We start from the raw sequence: 19771 nt of genomic DNA on the forward strand, positions 1-19771 counted from the left end.
TTTATTGTTCGCCGGCCATTGAATGCAACAACTATTAAATTAACAACAAAAAATACCGCAACCGACGACTTCTCATCAATATCACAAACACAACAATTTTAATTCGGAACTTATCCTGTATCCCAATAAATCCATTTATAGCACTAATTAATAAATTTCGATAACAATAGAGATGGCCGTGTTTGCGTCCGCACACATATGAATTTAATTTTAATTTATCCGGACAGAATCGCCAGTTTTCAGCCTGTTTCTACATATTTGTGGCCATTATCTACGAATAATTAGTGTTGTAAAATTTAATCAAATATCCCCAGTACGGTGTTAATAGCTGATTCGTTGTTAATTACTTTGGGTGATGAATACTGATTTAGTAAACAATGCATTTTTTGTCAAAACTAGTACCTACTTTGGACCATCAAGAAAAACGACAAAAAATTAAAATATGTGTACTTATATTAAAATTTCTCTCACACATCACACACTCATTTGAATGTTGTAGAATTGGTAGTTATATGGCTCAAATTTGTAACAGCGCATAATAAATCTGAAGCAGCGCACATCTCAACAACGAGCGTATAAAGTCACAGTGTTGTTTCAACATAGGTCGACGGATTTGTCTTTATTCTTCTGATATTGTCTCATTAAAATTCATGTTACAACTGTCTACTGACAAATTACCTGATAAAGTCTGGAATAATTCTTTTCTCATTGTTAAAAACTGGCCTATGCATAAGCTAACAGTTAAAATAAAAAGTTATTTGCATCAAATCATATAAAGCAGTGTGTGATATATTCTGTATTCGCGTCAGAATAAGCCACACGTTCAAGACAATTACGTTCAAGTGTGTATAAACTTTGCAGTTTCGGGAAAAGGTGTTCTCCCTCTTCACTATGGAACGATGAATTCAAATGTGGCTGGTGAGTAACTGGTTCAAGTTATCCGCAAATTCTAGGTAGAAACCGAACCGTATGAAATCGTTTACATAAAATTTGCATTAACTAATTTCAATCTCAGTTCGCTTTCACTTACTTGTTAAATTTGGTTTAGGTCTCGATGATCTGAGCCGGTATATTCGGTTGAATTAATTCGTTTTAATGGGGTATTTTGAACAAATAAAATAAAAAAAAATTATGTAAAAATGTAGATTGAATCTTGTCGTACTATAAGCGGATTTTAGCAAGGGAGGGCATATTCCTCGACATGGCGCCCAACGTGGGGCCACAAAATCAGAAATGTCAATGTACATACAATATATTGAATGTGATGCTTTTATTTATTCTAAGCAGACCATTGTGACTAATATTGGGAGAAATAACAAATTCTATATTTATCTTCGATCTTTGTTAGCAATGTAGGGTGTAGCGCTGAACCTGTGACAAGTCAAATGTGATATTTAGTTGGAAACAGTCACTAAAATACCTCCAAAACTGTACTGTATGACGCCACGCCATGAAATGGGGGATCACTGACGTAGAAATGCTTCATATTGGAAATGATTGACTGTTAATTAAAATGAGAGCCACGCATTGAATGCATATGAAGTTTAGCTTGATACTTGCAACGTGTTCTGAAAAATACGTGCAGTCGCATTACATAAACAAGAGAGAAGTCGTACGCACAATAATCATGCAATTAATACTTTCCTTTTGTATTTTAATAGTTGAAATTTACTATTTACTACACGGGTGGCTACACGGGCTACACGGGTCTCGTACAGTTTATGTATGATAGCATGGTCTTGAGTTACAGATTTTTTTTGCTCTGTTCTCATTACCATTTATCGCGGACCACACGCATGCGGAAAATGTTGTGTGACCCAGGCCTCTAGTAGGCTGCCACAGCCACGTCCCCGAGCCTGCCTTAGGTCACCCATCCAAATTCCAGCCTGCGTCCGTGATGCTTACCTCGGCAGATCGAAATCCACCGGCCAAGACACCCGGCTAGGCGGTCCCCAAAAAAACTACATACATATTTTTATTTCTAATCGTACTTGTTTAAGTTTTTAAGAATTCCTCTTTAGACATAAAATGTATTCAGCAATTTTCCATTACGTGTCTTTGGTACTGGGTTCTATACGTCAAAGAATACACAAAATGCAACAGTGTTGATACTGATGCTGTATTTTTACTTTTTTATTATTTTTTTCTAAAATAACAGCCTAATAAGAAAACCACCTTGTTACAGACTCCCCCAAGAAGGCGTATCTAATGATCGACAACAGGATCCTGGACCCGGGCAATCCATTCATTCCCGTCAAGGAGAACGCCGACTTGACCGTCTCCTGCGTCGTGGACGAAGGCAACCCTAAGCCTTCCCTATCCTGGGAACTCACACTGGGCTCGCTGGCTCTACTAGATGCTCCTGAGGTGCCCTTGGAAGTCCTCAACCTTACCGAGACGGTGCGCGACCAAAAAGTGGGCGCCAGGAACGACGCCAGGCTCGGTAGGGTGCTAAGGGCGCACCACAACGCCACCTTGACTTGTTTCGTGAGGCATATCGCTCTGGAGATGCCCCTTAATGCGTCTGTGCTTCTTAACGTCCAATGTGAGTACAACAAATCAATATTAAATGCTGATGTTTACTATAGTTTTACGGGTTGTTACCTTGGCCACATCCTTGTTGTTCTTGGGCTAGGATCTGTAGGGGCGGACCTGGTATCAGAACCTCTAGGACCCCTGACGTTCATTTCGTTTCCTGTTTTTTATTCTAAGGCTGCTACGGATGAAATGCAAATGCTAATGCTTCCAAACGTTTCGCCGTTCTTCACTGGCGGTATCTTCAGTGAACTCTTTAAAAAAGCGACTTCGACACAGGCAAGTCGCATTTAACGTAGTTCTGGAGAGTATACTTTTCCCTAACTTTTCCATGAATTTTTAAATTTTAAAGGAAAAATGTCACTTCATGTTTTAGTATTAGTCAGTTCTACAGCAAATTGGGTTTTCTTTTTTATAAATTTTGTGTAAATTTTTTATAGTTAGGCATAGCATATTTTTATCATTTTGCATCTCGAAGAAGGTGCATTTTAATTTTTAAAGGTGTTACATATTCTTGAGTTTGACATTAAATCTGACTCATCCTGTATATTAGCGGGGTGTGTTAGAGCATTTTACCTAAGAAATTCACCAATTGTCGACCTGCAAGCCAATGAATTACTTTAATGTCTAAAATATGTCAGTGGGTACTGAAAAACGACAGTCGTTTGCAATAATTCCATTTTATTCGCGCTTAACTGTAGAAGAAGAAATTTCGCATAAAATACAACAATTATGCCATGCAGCGCCGTAGGAGCGTCACATAAACATACCGCGTATAATACGAGTGGATTATGAAAAGGAGTTTAGTTTTATTCAACCCCCTTTTTTCAGATAAGATCCGTTTTATGACGTTTTCTAATCCAAAATACTCGTAAAACGGAGTCGTTCGTTCTTTCTGGGGAAGAGACGGCATCGTATTGACCCGTTTTCTGATAATAACAGAACCGAGTACTTGCTTCCGTAAGTTCGAAATTTAGTTGTTCCAGACAGCCAGCGAGAAATATTCTTTAGGCTTTTTATTAAGTTTAACATTCTCGCGCAATGCCGAGAAATTTTCCCGCAAATAAATATTAAATATGTTTTCGTAACTACCAAGAGGACAATTGAATTTTACTCTAGGAAAATTTCAGCTATCCGGTTTTGTGTACAATTTTTAGAGCTGCTTCCAAAACAACGTTTCTAATTCCAGATTATTTTTTGAGAATTTCATGATGTATTGTTCATTATTTACGATTCATTAAAAAATAGTCGCCAAGAAGAGCAAAATCTTAAGCTGAATTAAAACTAGAACTAAACTAAGAAGTAGACAATACAAAGTTCTAGGATCACAATATAATTAATATCTTTACATACCACTTCCAAATATTTGATGTATTATTTATATTTTAGAACAATTGCGGTAGGTACTCGAATAGATTAATATCTGCTTGCAAATTTTAACAGTCATGCAGGTGCTAAATTATTTAAACAAAGAAAAGAGCAGGGGGCCCATCCCTGTGGTATACTTAATGCAATTTTTAAGCATAATTGTCATCTTATTAATTTATTATTCCCGTCAACATATACCTCTAGAGTCTATGAAAGGGCTGTCATGCAATTTGAGTACATATTCTGCACTCAATGAGACTGAACAAAAGTTTTCCATGCGGTGTTAGATCAGTGCATTGGACGGGGATAAATCAAGGAAACTCTTAATCAGATTCACCAGTCCCTTGGCCAGAAGCGGTATACCCATCCAGCAGTGGGTTTAACAACAAGTCAACATGAGCATAGACGTAGGGGAGATATGTGTTTAAAGTTCAGGACCAACAACTTTTGACAAATTATTTTTCCAGAACTTATTTTTGTTTGGTATTTTCTACCCATTAAAATAGCACTATCGAGCTGTATATGATTGAATGAATTATTTGAGTACATTTTTGCTAGCACTAGTTTATCTTTTTGTTTATTATTATCAGCTGGATTCAACAATATAAATTTTAAATTTTAAAAAATAATGTTATCTTAAAAACTACCCGTTATAATAATTATTTTCTAGTATTTTCTGTGGTGTGTATGTACTATATGCGTCTATCTGTAATTGGGGGTAAGTTAAACAAATAAATACACTCCTAAATCTAGTTGCACATATTTCCCCACTCGACCCCATCCGAACGGAACAGTCCCAACTCAAACATTGGGCAGAACTTAGCAAATTGAAGTGTGCCTCGCTTTTGACGACATACTTGCACGCCTTATTGACTTACAACTTAAGTATGACTATTTATTGTAACTGCCGTATTTGCCGAGGAGTAAAGCAGCTACATAAATTATTTAATAACTCCTATTACCGTCACTTACGAAAAGCGGCATCCTTAGTAGTAGTAAGCAAGCAATGAATAATTACTGTATTGTTCGAAGGAGCATGGTAAATCCGCTCCACATTAGTTGGGAGGCTCTTCCATTTATTTTATTGTTATTAGTGGGCAATAACGTGTAATAAGCTTATTCTAGACTATAATTAAAACACAATTTACGTGTAATAGGGAGAGTTCTTTGATTTATGTGACAGGTACAACGAATTAACCTAATTATAATGAAGACGTGAGTCCACAAATAAAGTAAATATTTTTTCTGAAATCGTTCGGAAATGTGTATTTTTTCGGCTCAATTTCAAGCCGCAAAATACCGATTCTAATATTTTAGTTCGGTGCTAAGCAACGATCAGCAAACAGTACGAGAGAGTTACTTTTCCGGGCTATTACACAGCCACACAAAAAAAAATTGTCTGTACTTTTCATGCGACATATTTATGTTATCCGTAGTATTTTTGCCTGCTGATTACGAATTCGTTGTCGCAAAAGCGTATTTAATTAAAAGCTTTGGTCCTAAATCATTCAAATTTAATTGATGCAGTTCATCACTGCGACATGCATCGGCAACACCAAATATTAAGGCAACCTAAAGTGTATATTATCTGGTTCTTGAGTAATTAAGATCTGAGGACTATAGAATTTGTTTTTCCATTATTTTCCATGATAAATTTCCCACATTTGGTCGAGAAGTTGTGAAATATTTTAATATCACAAAATTTTTCTAGGACCTGAAAACTATATTTTATGGGAGTGATTTTGATTCAAAATGTTGTGGAATACTATAAAATCTTTTGCAATATTTCAATATATTATTCATTGATACCGCAGTAAGTATTCTTAGGTGTATCTTAATGCTCACAAAATTTATAAAATTGCTGTTAAGCAATTAATCATCTAACTTAAAATGTAATACATATTTGATTCCTGTTTCTAAAATATAGGAATTGATTGATGAAGTTTTTCGTTTGTTTTTCATTGTTCTAACTCCGTCTTAAGAAAAACTCAATGGTTCAGTGTTTTTTTTAGTCGTTCTTTAAAAAAAACTAATTAGTGTTTTTAATTTAATTAATTAATTTTTAATTAATTATAATAAAATATGTCGAACTCTTCCGATTTAGTAATTAAATAACATTTTTTTATGATGTTTTAATCAAAATAATGATGGATTTATACTGTTTTCATATTTTCTCAATCAATTTGTAGGTATTTATAATTTTGAAATCATCTAAAAGAATGGCTAGTGTAAAATCCCTGACGGGATTTTTGCTGTCCATCTAAAAATTAATCTATAAAACAAACATTAAATAAAGTTCCCTGCTAGAGAATCCGCTTTCTGCATTAGCGAATGATTATGTTCATTGCAACCCGTTGGATATTATCTAATTAAGCCTTTGGTTCGCCTTTATACTGTGAAAAATAGAAAGAAATAACGAACTGGGTTATTTTAATTTTTAATAATTCACTTTCTTGCTACATTTGCTGTCAGAAATTGCTCTAGTACTGACGTCGTTAGACTCAAATCTAAACAGGACAATTTTATAAAGTAGACTATTACAGTCTTTTTAGAAGCAAAATATCCAAATAATAAATATGCAAAAGTAACAAAAATTACCCCACACTACGCAAATGCTGGGTTTTTTGAACCAGTTGAATTCGACCTAAATTTGCTACTGAATATTAATTAATTGAAATGAATGGCAAAACATTAGAGCTGCGGAAGACTATTAAGGGCGGCTGCATATTGCAAAATTGCAAGGATATTTAATCTGGAAATACCACGATCGTTAGCAAAGAGAGTAGTACCAGGAATTACAATTCCCCTTTAAATCAATTGGAACTTAACGTAATTTAAATTCAATAAACAATTCTTTACTGTAGTTTAGTAAAAGTTAAATCTCAAATATGAAAATTCGAAATCGAAATAACGCAGCATAATTTTCATTAAATAAATAAAATAAACCTTCTTCTCCTTTGAGTTCAAACAAATATTTAATAAAGCCTACTCTCAATTTAAATTTGTCAGTGTTGCCGTAATATTTATTGCGATTCTATTTATTAAATTAACACCTCAAGATGAAACTTCTTTTTACGAAAATTTACATTTCGAACAGCTTCCGTTTTCTTCCTTTCGAAACCTGCACATTTTATAACTTTTTATGTATCCCGTCATAGAATTTCCATCAAAGGAACTTAAATGTATTCATTTTCCATGCTACACTCCCACCAAATTTTATCAAACTTCGGAAAAGTTTCTTTTCTGGACGTGGAACGTCTGAATATAGAAGAGGTTTTCGGTACGGCTGGTATTCAATGCGTTTATAACTGTTGCTATAATCTCCCATTTGGCCTACTTCCGCCGCCGATACAACTTATAAAGTTATACTATGCTCCCCTTTCGACCTTTGTCACTAACTCGAACGGAAAATATTTCAACGAATAGAAATGCGACTTCAGTCAATATGTAACCATAAGTATATCCTACATATTCCCTCTCCCATAGAATCCCTCATTGTACTATATGTATCTCCAACTTGCCCTTTTGTACTTTTAACGCTGTACGCCACTGTGCCAGTCCGTATTAATAATTCAGAATCCCGTAACAACAAATCGACATAGCGTCGTAAACAGTTTTTGTCCGGCTGACAGAAATTTAATGAAATCGTAAAATCTGAAGCGACATGTTCCTTTATGCTCAATACGTTCCGTGCTCTATTATCAATAGTGAATAGACTGTGGAATTACCAATAGATTTGTAGGGCTCTACGTCACCTCCCAGCTTGTAAATCCACAAGCAGTGCACAAAAAATTGATTACAAATTAATCGATACACGGAGAGAACAGCTACGTGGAATAAAAGGCGTTGGAATTTTGAAATGGAAAAATTTTTGTCGAATTATACACAAAATTTCTAGAAAAAAAAATTAGATACGTTCTATAATGTAATGCAATGTTGTTCATAAAATAATTCATAAAGTTTTCAAATTGCAATTACTATAACACTTATTCTTCAATCAAGATGGCGGATCCAATATAGTGGGTGAAAATTGGATTCCCAGGGTTATAGTATTATAGAATTACCTCATCCACCATATTGTATCTGCCATTTTCAAATTCGAAAATATATTGCTTTATTTTATGGGGAAAATGACCCTATTTCTTGATGTTAACATAACCTCAAATATAACGACAAAGCGTTTTGTTCGCACTGTTGGGTTAAAGGCGGTTTTCCACTAAACGTACAAAACAAAAACAAAACACAAACTTGTGTCGAATAAAACAGAACTGTACATTTTCGCAAACTTTTTGAAGACTGGCGTGCTTTGCGACAGTTGGAGTTTTGTTTTTCGGGTCCCACTTCAAAAAGGCGGTTTTCCACTAAACGAACAAAACGAAAACAAAACACAAACTTGTGTCGAATAAAACAAAAATGTAACTTTTCGCAAACTTTTTGAAGACTGGCGTGTTTTGCGACAGTTGGAGTTTTGTTTTTCCTGTCCCGCTCGAAAACGGTCACATCAAAAGGTTTCGACGTGTTTTGAAACTCAAGTCTGTTTAGTGGAAACGGTCGTGTTGTGTTTTCTATTTAAGTGATCCAACCCAATATCTATGTTGGCGTTTTTTTCTTCTCAACAACAATATTTTAATAATTAATGAATTATAACTATTAAAAAATATATACGTGTACATATACCACGAACTCCATCGATGGATATCTGGGAAACCGCTCGAAGGATTTTTTTGAAATTGTGATGGCGTGATACGGACTGTGGAGCCTACCAAGCTAAAATATTTTCAAGGTCATTGTATTTGCGGTTATACCGGAAGCTGATACTAACTTTCTTATTTTAAATGGAACCCCTGTATATTATTGCAAAAAAATTAGGGGTTTCCATTTAAAAAATTGGACCCTGTATAAAAACTGGAAAATTTTCAAGTCAAATTCGATAAAATAGGTCTTTCTCTACAAAATGTCCAATTTGCACAAAAAAATAAACCGGGAAAACTAAATTTTGGTAACAGTCTGCATCTGTCAATTTTTGTATAAAAATCGAAATAACTCGGAAACGGTCAATCCTAAGTATGGAGTGTGCTATATGTTTTCAATTTAAAAATGGATGATGTTTCCAAAAATGTAATAATATACAGGGGGTTCCATTTAAAATAAGAAAGTTAGTGTCGACTTCCGGTGTAAGCGGAAGTACGATGACCTTGAAAATATTTTAACTTGGTGGGCCCCACGGTCCGTATCACACCATCACAATTTCAAAAAAATCTTTAGAGCGGTTTCCGAGATATCCATCGATGGAGTTCGAGGTGGGACACTGTGGGACACATTTTTTTCCAAGGACTTCAGTGTAAACCAGCCATAACTAAGAATAATAAAATCTTCTCTAAACATGTTGGCTGGTTATTGGAAAAATGTGTTCTAACTTTCTCGCGACAACCAGTGGAAAAGGACTGAAAACAAAAACAAAACTCGAACAAAATGTAGCCCGCTTGATGGAAACGAGAGTTTTGGGTTTGTTTCAGTTATGTTTTTGCTTTGTTCTAGAAAACACAAACAGGACATAAACTCAACTGTCCGTTGTGTAACTCGAAAACACCCTGTCGTGATTCAGCGTTTCAAAAACCTTCAGAGTCGGTAACTGATTTCAATTTTTCGAAAACCATTTGAAAGGTTGAGCGGTCTTTTCTATGTGAAAAAATTTTCAAGTATCTAGTTGCTTTATTTGAGGCTGTGCAACATTTTGAAAATTCGAAAATTTTTTTCTGAATTTTTTTCAAAACCTTATTTTGCGAAAGCTATAGAACCGATTTCAATGAAATTTGGTGTATTGTTTTATTATACTATACAGTTTTGTTACCAATTATTGCTATTTTGCAACAACGGCAATAAAAAACATTTTTGACTTACAGTATATTCTGCAAAATGCAATTCTAAAACTTTTTTCCTCTTTAATATTCTTCCAAAATGCATAGGTTCCAAGATATAAGTAAAAGGTATTTTTTTAATTTTTTAAAAATTTTTTCAATTTTGAAAATGTTCCGGACCTCGCCCAGATCTAGGGATCTACACTTTTATTATACGAGTTGTAGTGAAGGTATTCCAGCAAAAATTTGATTGCCCTCTCTCACATGCACCTCAAAACAGATCCACCCTGATTTATAGATAGATTTAGTTTATTCAGCTATTGCTTCTAATCCAGCTGCAGTAGATCAGTATCGTTGATGTTTGTATGTGTCCACACTTTTACAAATATATTTAGTAAAATAATTTTGATAACCTCCAGAAGGGGTTGTAGAGTTGTAGCAATCAATGCTAGTAACAGTTTACAGTCAAACAGATAGCTAAATTTTGACATACGTCATTTCTTGTTACAAATTTTTATGTGGGTTCCATTAATTGTTTAAGTTTCTGTGATCTTCTAGCCGTTTAAATCGTAAGTGATTTATCGTTTCCCTAAAACGGTTCCCAAGCAAATTATTCCAGTATGTATCAAGTCGAAGACCACCATAATAATGATGAATCTGCCAGAGAAAGTAACTCCCAAATATCTAACATTTTCGATTACATCAAAAACGAAAAAATCAATCCATTGGATACAGAAACCTCAAGGGAACGTACAATGGAAATAAGCGATGAGAACGATATTTACAGTGTTGAAAAGGAAATTTGTGGTACACGGCTAAATAATATCCACGAGGAAGAAATAGTAGTGGAAAAAAGGGTACAATACTTTGTTCCCACAAACATACATTACAGGTTTGCAGAAATTTTTGGTACGCCCGAAGGAAACGAATTTTCTGTAAAGAAGAACGACTTAGAGAGATCCGTTTTGACTCCAAACATGGATTTTTCTCATTCATTCAATAACAAATCTATTACAGATGGATTACTCCATGGAGCAAATGTTTCTGGAAAGAGCTTAAGACCCGTAAAATCTAGAAGTTTAACGTACTTGGACTATTCCGCTTCAAAGCGCGTAAAATACGAAACGATGCCCCCAAAACAAGAAAAAGACCCCGTTGAAAAATACTCCAAAGGGTTTCTAAACGATGAGAGAACCCTACAGGAACTGAAGCAACAGAACATGTTGGCACAAGACTTATTAAAAAAGTATTTCAAGGACGACGAATCACCAACCAAAATCGATGATGAAGCAAGGCGGGACAAAGCGGCTAACAAAAAATGTTCTAAAGAACGAAAGTTAGAAACAGTTTCGTCGCTAATGAAACGCTACTTCAGTCGCATGGACGAAAACGAGCAAGTTTGCATCAAGCCCTCCGACGAATACGTATTTCTGAATACGGAAGGCACCAGTAAGAGGAGCTCTGTAAAATTCGTCAGACCATTCAAATACCACAAGAAGTTCTGGGATAGCGGTTCCAATTTGGAGATGATATCCAAGACCGAATCTCCTTTTAAGTTTGAAGGTCCGGGCAGGAAGAGATCGAGGTTGGAATTCGAGAGTAACATGGCGCTGAAGCAGGATTCATCGACTGACGCGAGTTTGAAAACTCAGAACGTGCAGGTTTTGACTACTGCGGATAAGAATAAGAGGTTGTTTGATTCGGAAACGAATAAAATTTTGTATAAAACAGACAGCAAGAATTTCGAAAATTCTTACTCGCTGGAGGATTTGGACACTTTTATGCCGGAACGTTATGAGACTCTCCGGAATTTGTACGGTTGCAACAACATAGAAAATGTGTCGGAGCAGAACAGAGTCGAGCAGAGCAAGCCTAGATACAACTTTCAAACGTTACCGAACAGAAATAGTAAATCCCGGGAACTAGTAGTGAAATTTTTCGATAGCGGGAGTCATATAAAAGTAACCGACGAGGACTACAAGAAATGGTTGAAGGAAAACAACTTTTTAAAATACACTGACTTCGCTAAGAGTAGCGTGAGCAGTATCACCTTCAAGTCCATTTCCCAGAAAGTCGTAAACTATTCCATAGCTCCTTTTTCTAAATTCAACAGGGAGAAAAAAAGATCTCGTCCCAGTTTCATGAACAAAAGTTACCAGACCGGTTTTAGTAAATTCGCCAATACCGCAACTATCCCAAGTTTTACAAATATTATAGAGAACTGCAAATTTGCGGACATGGAATATAATAATTTTTACCAGTTGGTCATTTGCGAACATATAGTGATTTCGAACTTCATCAATTTTTGTTGCTCCTTTAATGCAACGAGGATTAAAAAACTCACCGTTATGGACCGCATGTATCAGTTAATGTTCCTGGTCTTCTGTTATTACGTATTGTCGTTTATGAACAACAATATATTTAACCCGTTCGATGAAAATTGGTTTTAAATTTTTGTTCCAATAAAATATTCGTAAATTTCGTACCACTCATTTATACAAATAGTTTGGTGAAGTTTTGTCACTTGAGATGGAAATTGCATTCAACTTAATGGTATTTTCAGCTAGGGCATATATGCACCGTCAAAATAAACATGTCTTTTATGCCTGCTCTAAATATTTTATACAAAATTTGTAGCTATTCATCAAATGTGTATTAGTTTTAAATCTACATACAAATTTACAGGCACATTTATCTTATGAATACATTTAGTGGAGTCAAGATAGATTTTGACTTCGCAAAAATTACTGGAACAGAGAACTTTTATTTTTCGCTTTGTAAAGTTGTCAGAAGTAACATATAAAAAGTTGCCAAGTGTAGAGTGTACGCTAAATTATTTATTTAACAAATTAGTTGCAAAATTACAGTTTTTGCAAAATATATACAAAAATATAATTTAAAAAAAAAATTAACTGCGTCATTCGAAAGAACAGGAAATTTTACATAAAATATGTTAATAAAGTTTTTTTCTAAAAAGCGAATTAAAAGCTGTAGAATTTTTTTTCTAACGTACGAAAAATGAGATGGGCGGTCCCCCAAGTATAGCTCTCGAAGAGCGCGCGGCCCCGAGCGCGCTACACTAAATTTGTTATAACTTTTGATCTAATTGATCAAATCGACCTCACAAAAATTTAAATGAAAGAAGAGTCATCCGACTATCAAAATTTTATGTCTTTAAACTTGAGAAAAAAATATATACTTATATAGTACGTATACAATGTTACGTTATTCTATAATTTTGTACAATAATAATAAAATAGCTGTCATTCTTTTAATTTTTAAAATAAATATCTGTAACTTTCACAGATTACTCTTCAAATGACGATTGAAACAGTGAGTAATATGGAAAAATTCTTAAAAATTTAATTTGAAAAATATTGAGCCCAACATATTCAATAATTTTAAAAAATCACAAATTTGACTTTTTAGGCTATACTTTATAGATCAAAAACTATAGTTGTAAAAGTGATACTGAAACTTTATGAGAGCTCTTTTCTAAAGCTTAAAATCTCTACTTTAAGATGGTGCATTTTATTTTTCTTAAAAAATTGAATAGTTGAAAAAACAAAAAATAATAAAAAATAAAAATATTTCATGAAAAATATGTGAAATTTATTGTTAAATAAAGGTTAATAATGTACAAAAAAAATTTGTTTTTGTTTAATAAACCATCAAAGAATTAAGTTAAGACCTTAAAAAAAAGTAAATCCAGCAAAAAAATATTTTTTTTTATAGTAATAAGTGGAAAATTGTTATAACAGCAAAAAAAATAACGTTTTTTTGATGAATTGATTTAATATTCATTTTTAAAACGTATATTCTGTATCTGAAATTGTCTCTTATTGATGTAGACACAGATATGAGTCTAATATATATAGTGTATGCACATGGTGTATACTACTACATAGAAATATATACAATAGCTTATATAGCCAATAGCTTGCGAAGGGGAATTTTGAAAGTTGTTTTTCTTGTCAATTTGGGTGACGAAGCTAAGCAGTGAGCACACCAAATATTTTTTTGTTACTTACAGTTTTATTTATTTTAAAAGCATTTTCGATTTTTTGTGGGTGTAAATCTGGCTGTGGCAACAATTGCGGCTACAGGAAAGCAGGGTTGATTTGCACTGCAGCATGCTCTTCCTCTGCTGGCATTGATTGCCTTAAATTGCCCGGTTATTTTTGAAGAAGAGCAAGAACTCGATGAGATTTAAAAATTAATTATTTTGTAATAAATTTGTTTTTTAAAAAATAAAACATATTTTCAATAAAACCTCTTTTGCCATTTATAATTTTCATTTTTAAAACCTTTATATTACAAATATAAGCGAGTTTGATTTAAAATCAATAATTGTTAAATAAATTGTTTAAAATAGTGCCATATTGGATCAGCCATTTTGAATTTTCATTTTTCGACTTCATATTCTTGTTCAGCGATATCGGAAACTCCTATATTACAAATATAACCGAGTTTGATTTAAAATCGATAATTGTTAAGTAAATTGTTTAAAATAGTCGGCCATATTGGATCAGACATTTTGAATTTTCATTTTCCGACATCATAATCTTGTTCAGCGACATCGAAAACCCCTATATTACAAATATAAGCGAGTTTGATTTAAAATCGATAATTGTTAAATAAATTATTTAAAATAGTCGGCCATATTGAGTCAGCCATTTTGAATTTTCAATTTCCGACATCATATTCTTGTTCAGCGACATCGAAAACCTCCATTTTGTCAGTTTGAAAGAATTCGATTTAAAATTCATTGAATTGTTTTAATGTTCTTAAAAAAACTGTTTATTATTGTTTAAACAATTAAAAAACAATTAGCGTACAAAAATAAGTTTATAACTTTTTCTAAGGTTTTAAAAAAATCCATGCTTCCCATAATTATTTCGAAATAATGCGTAATTCTAAGCTAACTTGACTCCACTATATGCATACATTAAATGAATCTCATTGCTAGACTTATATGCCTAGTAATAACAAAGTAGGTTACTCGATTACTGATACTCGATAACAAAATGTTCATGAATGTCATTCTGTCATTTTTGATAAAGTAAAAATGACGTAGCCTCAAAATTTACCGTGAAAATCATTAAATTAATAAAAAATATATGGAAAAAGATGATAGATAGAAGTCGTATAAAATGCCGTTGTAGCCGCTGTTCACCAACCTTATTGTCCAGAATATTGCCAAAGACTTGCTGCGTGAAGTTTTTTGGTATAGTCACGAGTTTCGCGGTGGGTATATACGCTATTTCGAACTACTTCGTATCCTGCAAGCCTTTTGCGGAACCTTTCTTGCTCTACTAAAGACAAACGAAATATGAGCAATTCGAGGTGTCAAGAATGTGACGAAAAGAACTCCTGCGCTTATTTTGTCGCTGTACCAGGTGATGGTAGTTTACTTTGTAAGCCTTACAGGATGGAACAGTTCTACCATATAGGATATTCTTCCTCTGTGTCTTCTTGTTGCAGCAGTCTACAAGCGATATATTGTAAGGAGACCATAAATACTCTATCAGCAATTGTTTATAAAGAGTCCGACTCTTGCACGTGCCACATACCGGCATGTTTCGCTTGTCCAAGACACCAACACGTGCCGCAGATATTTTCCACGGCTTCATGCACGGAATGCTACAGTCGCTCTTATATTTGCGACCAACCGAAGAATCTAAAACTACGTCCTGATATCTGCAGACTCGCAGAATTGGTTGACGTGTCATCCTCAGTATCGGATCTTTTAGCTAAACTTAAAGAATCAAAACCTGAGACAGAGGCGAAGAAAAATAAAGATAGAAGAAAGCATAAATGCGAATGTCGCCCCATTCAAAACATTTGCCTTAGAACCGTAGTTAAAAAAAGTTCTTGTGGTGAATGTTCAGTAAAAGAAATTACATCCCCAAGCAGCCAGTCCAATGAAGACGAAATAACTTGCTCCCCATGCAAAAGAAAACTAAAGCTTGAAATCCAGTCGCCTACTTGTGTTGAGGAAGCCAACGTATGTCCAGGAAATGTCAAAAAAGATGTAAATATTAACCTCCTTGTTAACGTTAAAAAAGAAAAAGAGTGTGCACCAGTTTGTCAACGTAGAAAGTGCAAATGCAAAGACAAAAAGAAAACTGAAACTAAAAAAGTATGCAAATGTCACATATGTCCTCCTATAGTCATATGCGATAAGAAACCCGAACGAAATAAAACTTTCCTTCAAACTATAAAAGCGATGATTCCCTATCCATCCAACAACGACAACGAACAAACAACCAGATGTGCATGTAAAAAGGAAAACGAAAAAAATGAAATTTATGCAGTTACCCTCTGCACAAACGATAAAGGAAGCCATAAACACCACGTTAAACCATTAGAACCTCATAGCGTCAAGAAATCCAATCATAACAAATCTCACAACCACCATAGACACAGCAATAAGCATATAGAAGGCGTGACAAAAACTGGAGAACATTCCAATAAGCATAAACAAGAATCTTTTCACTCGAAAGATCACCACCACACAAAGAATACCGCAAGACCAGAAACGGAAATAAAGCCATCGCCTAATCAGCAAACAGAAGATAATGCAAAACCGCAAATGGAAATAAAGAGATCGCTTAAGCCTGAAAGTAAATCTCAGGAATTAAACACGATATATCTAAACAATAGAAGCGTGTCAAGAGATCGTTCCATACTCATAAATCCTGAAGAAAAAACTGTTCACTACATGTTCCTGGAGACCTACGAACGGTTTCCTTTTAGGATAGCTTACAACGGACTCCAAGATGTCACTTATAATGTTAAATTGAGGTACAAGTCGATATTCTGGCTGGGCTTGAGTAATTTGAACGGCGTACTTAAATTTAGAAAACCCTCGACTGACACTGTACAGACAAAATGGGAACCACTTGAAACGTCAGGCTCTATCACAGGGGTGAATACGAATGATAAATTCAGCCAGGTCACTGGCATCGTAGAACAATGCCGGGACAACGATAACAATTTCCTGAGCATTGTTAAAAAGTTCGAGGAGTACAAAAATCAACAGCGGGTCTTGGGAGACATGAAAAGGAATAGTTGCCGTAAGGGACAGGTTGAGAATTTCGTCATGAGACGGGTTATTAGGGGGAAGAGGAGAGTGCTTTTTACCAAAATTAAACGCGATTATTTATGCAGAATATTCTGCGACTACATAGGGCCCCTGATTTATTTCTTCTACCTCGTGGTGTTCTTCTGGGTAACTTTTTAAATAACCTTCTACTATAATTGGTCAGTTTTCATTAACGCCATATTAATTTTGAATTATACCTATATTCTAATTGAATAAAGTGATTGTCCTTCCTTGCGTTAATTAATTCAATCAATAGAAGTTTTGTTTGTGACAAAAATACTAGTAGCAAAACGGGCTGTGCTGTCATATAAAAGACAGTTTGTAGATCGACCGATCGAAATTACTTATTTAGAAAGAAAAAATATATATTGTTACCTGGACTTTTATAAGTGGAAATGGTAAAGGGGCTTGTAGTAAACGAAAAAAATAAATAAATGCGTGAGCAGGAATGGAGGAGGGTTGATTTGGGGGGTTAAGAAGTTGTGAAAAATTGTATCATTGGGATTTCTGGCGAAAGTTGACGTCAAACAAAAAAGTATACAATACAAAAGTTGTAGATAATACAAAAATCTACAACTTTTGTAGAGGTCACTTTTTAACATAACCTCAAAATTTCCGAGAAAATGCGAAAAACATATTTTTTTTTATTTTTCGTTTTTTATTTCTCATTTCCGCAAAAATAATTTAATTTTGATGAAACTTGGTGAAAGTATACCTTTCTGTGTCTTAAATAACCGCAATTTTTTTAGATAAAAAATCGAGAAGTTTCCGAAATATTCATTTTCTCTGGTCTGAAACACTTTTTTTTCAAAGAAAATTCTACTAGAAAAATCGTCGTACAGAGTTCTGCCGATGATAATTTTTTTCGTTTTGACAGTAATTGTTGATAATTTGTTTAAATTTAAAAAAAAAATTAAAAATCGATTACACCATTCAATACAAAAAATACTGTCTCATTGTTTAACCCAAAACATTATTTTTGTACAGTACAGTATTGAATATATAAAATAAATAATAGATAATTTTTTCCCTAGGATCGATTAGTGTGTTTTTATACCTAACAATATGCCATTTAGAAAGTTTTAAAATTCCGGGTGGTTTCAGAGATATCCGGATATCCGGATTTTTTTTCTGGCTTTATTTGAAAATGAATTTTAAAATAAATTGCATATTTACAATGCCACTTTTTTCGCTCTATACAATGACGTCAACATTTTTGCAATCCGACGTTTCATCTTCGAGGGACCATCATCAGGTTAATTTTTTTAAATGTGTCGCTGCTATTTTTATGACCAAATCTAAAGTCATTTTTACTTCTGAATTAGAGATATTACTATTGTAAAAAAGGTAAAAACCTTAAAAAGGTTTTTAGCTATCATTTAAATTTTCTCCTAAGTACGGCTCTGAACGCTTTCAAAATATCTATTGGATGAAGTCATAACAGTATAAAAGTCAATACCGCACGAAATATCCAACAATTTTTTTTACTACTATTAGCAATACTAATTAGAAATAACAAAACATTTCATAAATTCGTATTATTTTTTTATTAGGTACAACTTTTTCAATTATTGTTTAAAATATTTTTACACTTATGACAAATATTCATTTTTCATGTTTGGAATTCAGAAAATATATGTCTAATATTTATTTTTTAGTAGATTTCACTGAATTAAATATTTTAACTTCACATACAAGTTCTTACGCATATTTTTAAAAATGTTCACATTCAAAAAGTTTTTTAATACATGATACACAATTTTAATTTTCTATAGATTGGGTGTATTGTATTTATAGGAGTTATTAAAAAAATATATTATTATTTCTATTCTTAAATTGTCATTTTTCTTTTTTAAACGACAGCTTGCTTACCACTCTTGGCAAGTTTAAAGTTGGTACTGTATTTTTGGATAAATTTCTTACGCCGTTTTTATTAATAATAATAAACTTCTCTTGAAAATGTAAAGAACAAACTACAGACGATTTTGAGGGCGCCCAGTCCTTTTTCCTAATGGCTTTGACCCATTCCAATTCCATTTATTCCTTCTTTAGGAAACCTGAGAATAAAAACAAGAAAATGGGTAATACAACTTTATTCAGTATCTAATAACCTGTAATTTAACATGAATGTATATTTATTATTGAAATTATATGGTGAGGGTTCAATATTTATGCATATAAATAAAAATAATGATTTTTAATAGCCATATGAAAATAAACACCAATTGTGACAAAAAACTAATTGTAAATAGCCAGTTGATAATATGAGCTTGTATATTTACATCAGTTAATAACTTGGGCATTAAAAACATGAAGCCGGCACTGGAAATAAGTGCATGTAAGATGGAGAATGCTGCGCGAAGCCGTCCTTAGAAGTTACAATTTAACAAAATTGCGTTTTTGTGCAAAACTATCGGTAGAAATAATTAATTAATTTGCTCAAGCATCAACGTACTTAGACTGCATTTAGACCAAGTCAGTCGCAGTCGCGTCCATAATAAATTTTTCCGTTTTGTCTGAATAGCGGCTGTCTTAAGGCCATATTCTATTAGTTTTGATTTATCGTATTTCTAAGCCAACTCGAATATACATCACTCAAGTACGGACGCGAAGAAATCACAGCAGAGGAAAATCAACCGCAAAGAAGGAAAAGAGAATTGACAAGAAACATATGTGATATCGGAGTTTTTCTTTTATGAAATAAAAAATGTGGATAATTTAAAAACCAATTACAAAAAAAAAATCAAGAAGCATCGATTTCAGTATCATTATTTTCGAAGTTTAACTCAGAAACTTACAAGTTGTAAAACGAAGTGTCAGGTTGAATTTAGCGTAAATGAGATTTATTTTTGTGCTGCCAGTAAAAAGTTCATGAGGTTGAGGTTGTTATTTGTTTAAAAGC

The 19771-nt window shown here is 33.7% G+C and overlaps 1 protein-coding gene across 1 annotated transcript in view; it reads left to right on the plus strand.

Moving 5' to 3' along the window:
• The window catches only part of LOC108917329 (roundabout homolog 3), a 134211-nt gene that overhangs the window by 25584 nt on the left and 88856 nt on the right, over positions 1–19771 (plus strand). The window contains exon 3 of the mRNA XM_018723878.1: positions 2186–2545. Within this exon, the coding sequence (XP_018579394.1) occupies positions 2186–2545 (360 nt within the window). The remainder of the gene's footprint in view (positions 1–2185; positions 2546–19771) is intronic.

Source organism: Anoplophora glabripennis, unplaced genomic scaffold (assembly GCF_000390285.2).
Source record: "Anoplophora glabripennis isolate ALB-LARVAE unplaced genomic scaffold, Agla_2.0 scaffold4, whole genome shotgun sequence".
NCBI lineage: Eukaryota > Metazoa > Arthropoda > Insecta > Coleoptera > Cerambycidae > Anoplophora > Anoplophora glabripennis.